Here is a 5,253-nt window from a genome sequence, read left to right as displayed (position 1 = left end):
TACAGAAACCGTCTGATCGCCTCAAAAGGTTGAGCAACAACATATGAAGTTCAGAACTGTTTCATGAGTTTATTTTTTTAAATAATTCTGTTGAACCGCAGTTCAAAAGCAACGTCTGGTTTCATTGGTTCATTTTCACTGAATTTGTATTTATTATTATTCTGTCAGATTATTTCTGTGACCGTTGTGGGTTTTTCTTTCATTAGCTGACGGCTACCAGCTATTGGTCCACGTGCGTGTGTGTATATATAAATAAATACGTGTGTGTGTGTGTGTCTCACCTCAGATCTGGATGTGTGGCGGTCAGCTGATCATCGTTCCATGCTCCAGAGTCGGCCACATTTTCAGGAAGCGGCGGCCCTACGGCTCGCCAGGTGGACAAGACACCATGGCCCATAATTCTCTGCGGCTCGCACACGTGTGGATGGATGAGTACAAGGTATACTCACATTAATACACACACACACACACACACACACACACACACACATACTCACAGATGTCCTCTGACCCCGCCTCCTGGGTCTCTGTCCTCCTATCAGGAACAGTATCTGTCTCTACGTCCAGAGTTGCGTGACCGCAGTTACGGTGACATCAGCGAGCGCGTGGCGTTGCGGCAGCGGCTGCAGTGTCGCTCGTTTCGCTGGTACCTGGACACCGTCTACCCTGAGATGCAAGCTGTCGCCAACGGCAACAAGCAGCAGCAACAGCCGCTGTTCATCAACAAGGGCATGAGGCGGCCGAAAGTCCTGCAGCGAGGACGGGTACCTGAACACACTCGGCACCTTCACTGTTCTGCTTACCTGTGTTCATTTTAACACCAGAGCGTCCTTCTTCCAGCTTCGTAACCTAGCAACCGGGCGCTGTCTGGTGGCTCAGGGCCGAGCCAGTCAGAAGGGCGGAGCTGTTGTCCTGCGACCATGTGACTCTCGAGATCCCGAACAGGTGACCACATGACCGCACACAGCACACCGGTCTAACCTGTCACCTGCATCCTGACCACTCGCGTAAACTGTGTGTGCAGGACTGGGCCTATGACGAGGAGGGTCAGCTGGTCCTGGCAGGGCTGCTGTGTCTGGACGTGTCCGAAGTCAGAACCTTCGACCCGCCTCGACTAATGAAGTGTCATGGTTCAGGGGGGTCGCAGCAGTGGGCACTGGGGGTGAGACACTCATCTCTACATATACGCTTCCCAGAGCCTCACAGTGTTGTGAAATAGTTCTAGTTTCATGTGTTCTATACTGTCAATAAAAGGTTTTACCATCTGAAAAGTCCGTTCAGTTCTGCACTCTGCTCTTGGTCGTGGCTCCTTTCCTGCATCAGTGTGTCATGGAGGAGATCAGCCGGAGCTTCTGTTCCGTGTTGGTGAAGCTCAGGTCGGTCTGATGGACGCCTTCAGCTCGGCTGTATTTCTGGGTCGAGTATTTCTTATCTTTGTCTTGACGGTGCCTCATATGGGGTTCTGTGGGGTTCGGGTCAGGCCAGTCAAGCAGCGTAACGTCCTGCTCAGAACCTTTGTCAGTAGTTGTGTCTGATCAGCTGCTGTTGTGAAGGAAACCAGTGTCCATGAAGCCTGACAGCAGATGAAGCATGAAGAAGAAACTCTGCTGCTAGAAGCTGCGCTGACTTTGGACTTGGTGGAACTCAGTGGACCAACACCAGCAGACCCATGACACCAGAAATAGTCTCAGACTGAGGAACCTTCACTGTGGACTTCAGACTCTTTGGATTTGAGCATCTCCACTCTTCATCCAGACTCTGGACCTTGATCTCCAGATGAAAAGTAGGTTTTCAAACTTTGGATCACTGAGAACAGTCCGGTTCTGTTTCTCCTCGGCCTAGCTAAGATGTTCTGGCAGTCTCTGGTTCTGGAGTGTCTTGATATCAGGAATGTGACGCTTGTAGCTCCTTTCCTGGAGACGTCTGGTGGTTCTGGATGTTCTGACCCCAGCCTCAGTCCTGTGAAGTTCTCAAACATTTGGGGCTCAGCTGTTGGAGCTGGCATCCCACGTACAGGCCTACAGTCCCCATGTGGAGGTCATGGGTTCGAATCCCGCTCATGGCCCTCCGTCATTCTTCTCCCCACTTCCTGTCTCTCTCTCACTGCAAAAAAAAACAAACTAAAGTTCTGGAACCATCTTTTCTCTGCAGTCCTCTGAAGGCTGATCATCTCTGCTGCTTCTTCACCGTTTCCTGTCTCACTTTGACCTTCAGTCAGCTTTCATTGTCTGGAACAGGCTTTTCAGCAGAGGCCTCCTGAGGCTCCTTGTTGAAGGTGTTGATGATCATCTCCTGGACAACCTTCAGGTCAGCAGCCATGACCGAGGTTCATCACTGAACTAGACCCACAGACAAACAGTGCTGGACTGTCTGAATAGTTGTTTACTTAAACTCAAAATGAAATCCTTTAATATTTTAAGATTTTACATTTTTTGAAGGTATTATTACCAAAATTTAAACAAGCGTTTTAAATAATTTACATGCAACGAGTCTTGCATATATACAGTTTCCACTTTCCTCCAATAAGTGATGGAAAATGTTCTAATTGGTTGAGATGCACTCATTCATGGACATATACAGGAGCTGGTCACATCAGAATCAGAATATCATGAAAAGTTGATTTATTTCAGTGATTCCATTCAAAAAGTGAAACTTGTACATTATATTTCTTCATTGCACACAGACTGACATATTTCAAATGTTTTTTTATCTTAATTTTGATGATTATAACTGAATACTAATGAAAATCCCAAATTCAGTATCTCAGAAAATTAGAATATAGTTGAAAGGTTCAATATTGAAGACACCACAGTCTGATCAGCTAATTAGCTCAAAACACCTGCAAAGGCCTTTAAGTGGTCCCTCAGTCTAGTTGTGTAAGCCTCACAACCATGGAGAAGACTGCTGACCAGACAGTTGTCCAAAAGACGACCACCGACACTTTGCACAAGGAGAGCGAGACACAAAAGGTCGTTGCTGCAGAGGCTGGCTGTTCACAGAGCTCTGAGTCCAAGCACATCAACAGAGAGGCGACAGGAAGGACAGGATGTGGTAGAAACAAGTGTACAAGCAACAGGGATCACTGCACCCTGGACAGGATTGTGAAACGAAACCCATTCAAGAGTGGACTGCAGCTGGAGTCAGGACTTCCAGAACCACCACACAGCCGTATGCAGGACCGGGTTTCAGCTGTCGCATCCTTGTGTCGAGCCACTCCTGAACCAGAGACAGCGTCAGAAGCGTCTCGCCTGGGCTGAAGACACAAAGGACTGGACTGGTGCTGACTGGTCCAAAGTTCTGTTCTCTGATGAAAGTAAATGGTGCACTTTGGAAATCAAGGTCCAGAGTCTGGAGGAAGAGACGAGAGGCACAGAACCACGTTGCTGGAGGTCGAGTGTGAAGTTTCCACAGTCAGTGATGGTTTGGGTTCCAAGTCATCTGCTGGTGCTGGTCCACTGGGTTTTCTTAGGTTCAAGGTCAATGCAGCCGTCTACCAGGAAGTTTCAGAAGACTTCATGCTTCCTGCTGCTGACCAACTTCATGGAGATGCAGATTTTATTTTCCAGCAGGACTTGGCACCTGCACACAGTGCCAAAGCCACCAGGACCTGGTTTAAGGGCCGTGGTGTCCCTGTTCTTAGTTGGCCAGCAAACTGGCCTGACCTTAACTCCATAGGAAATCTATGGGGTTCTGTGAAGAGGAAGATGTGATACGCCAGATCCAATGATGCAAAAGAGCTGAAGGCCACTATCAGAGCTACCTGGGCTCTCAGAACACCTGAGCAGACTGATGGACTCCATGCCACGCCGCGTTGCTGCAGTCATTCAACTAAGTACTGAGTGCTCTACATGCTCATACTCTCCATGTTCATACTTTTCAGTTGGCCAACTTTTCTAGAAATCCTTTTTTGTATCCGTCTTCAGTGATATTCTAATTTTCTGAGATACTGAATTTGGGATTTTCATCAGTATTCAGGTACAATCATCAAAATTAAGAGAAACAAATATTTGAAATATGTCAGTCTGTGTGTAATGAATGAATGTAATATACAAGTTTCACTTTTTGAATGGTTTTACTGAAATAAATCAACTTTTTCATGATATTCTGATTCTGATGTGACCAGCTCCTGTATACAACTGTACACACACACACACTCATCTGGTAGCCATGAGAACACGCCTGTCTGTCTTTCATCTGTTTGTCTGTGTCTCCTGCAGAAGTCCAATCGTCTCTACCAGGTCTCGGTTGGTCAATGTCTCGCTGTCGCTCAGCCAATTGGACCAAAGGGTTATGTCTCCATGGCGATATGTGATGCCTCGCAGGCGCAGCAGTGGCAGCTGGAGGGTTGAGGAGGACATGCTGGGCAGACAGACAGACGTCCTCAGCTGTGTCTTACACATGATTAGAACAAACTGTTTGAAAGGTTTTAGTTTTTGTTTCTGCAGCTCAGGATGATTTTACTGTTGGTTTGATTCTGTTTTAAGCAGCTGCTTTTAAAACACTCACCGTCCATCTCGCCGTCTGTCCAGGAGGGGGCGGAGAGGGCCGGATGGACAGTCCTGGAATATTTGGAATGTTCAGCGTGGGGTGTTCCTCACTGTTCTCATCTGTTTCAGAGGGACTGAAGCAGAGTTTAGGACCTGGAAGGTCCTTAAGCCAAAAGTTTCTTTCAAAGAGACAAAGTCCTGTGTGATAGGACGGACTCGCTATCGTCAGCTTTTACTGCGGGACACATTCAACTTGGAGTGGATGAGTCTTCTCAAAGAGAGAGCTGACGGCGAGGATGTAATGATTTAACCTCTGATGTCATGATGATGTCATGTGGTGACCTTTGTGTTGTTTCATCATCAATAAATCTTCAATATGAGTTCACAGATGAACATTCACCACTTTCATGTGTTCTGTTGGGTTTCTTCACTAAAGTATGTCCTCTGTGTTTATTAGCAAATTATAGATGTTTGTTTAGCTTTTTTACACTTAAAAATACACACATGCAGTTGTGAACAAAAGTTTAAATACACTTGTAAAGACCACATATATGGTGTCGGTCCTGAGTTTCCAGTGATTTGTAGAACTCTGACTTTTCTATGATGGAATCATTTAAACACATGAAAGACGATCATGAGTTTTGCTTCTTTCATCGATTTATTAAAACTCGTTTGGAAATATGACAAAATCTGTTGGATCAAAAATATACATGCAGCAACTTAAATGATCAGTTTTGGTGATGTAGAAAGTTGGTGATGTAGAACG

The 5,253-nt window shown here is 46.2% G+C and overlaps 1 protein-coding gene across 3 annotated transcripts in view; it reads left to right on the top strand.

Annotated features, from left to right (window-relative positions):
- galnt11 (UDP-N-acetyl-alpha-D-galactosamine:polypeptide N-acetylgalactosaminyltransferase 11 (GalNAc-T11)) overlaps positions 1 to 4,891 on the top strand; it is a 12,783-nt gene extending 7,892 nt beyond the window's left edge. For all 3 annotated transcript variants that reach the window (XM_008302819.1, XM_008302817.1, XM_008302818.1), the window contains exons 8-12: positions 287 to 439; positions 543 to 764; positions 841 to 945; positions 1,025 to 1,162; positions 4,218 to 4,891. In XM_008302819.1, the coding sequence (XP_008301041.1) occupies positions 287 to 439; positions 543 to 764; positions 841 to 945; positions 1,025 to 1,162; positions 4,218 to 4,349 (750 nt within the window). In that variant the 3' untranslated portion in view covers positions 4,350 to 4,891. The remainder of the gene's footprint in view (positions 1 to 286; positions 440 to 542; positions 765 to 840; positions 946 to 1,024; positions 1,163 to 4,217) is intronic.
- Positions 4,892 to 5,253: the final 362 nt, after the last annotated feature.

This window comes from Stegastes partitus, unplaced genomic scaffold (assembly GCF_000690725.1).
Source record: "Stegastes partitus isolate 25-593 unplaced genomic scaffold, Stegastes_partitus-1.0.2 Scaffold1886, whole genome shotgun sequence".
Taxonomy (NCBI): Eukaryota; Metazoa; Chordata; class Actinopteri; family Pomacentridae; genus Stegastes; species Stegastes partitus.
The sequence above is the reverse complement of the archived record's forward strand: the minus strand, read 5'-3'. Positions and strand labels throughout refer to the sequence as shown.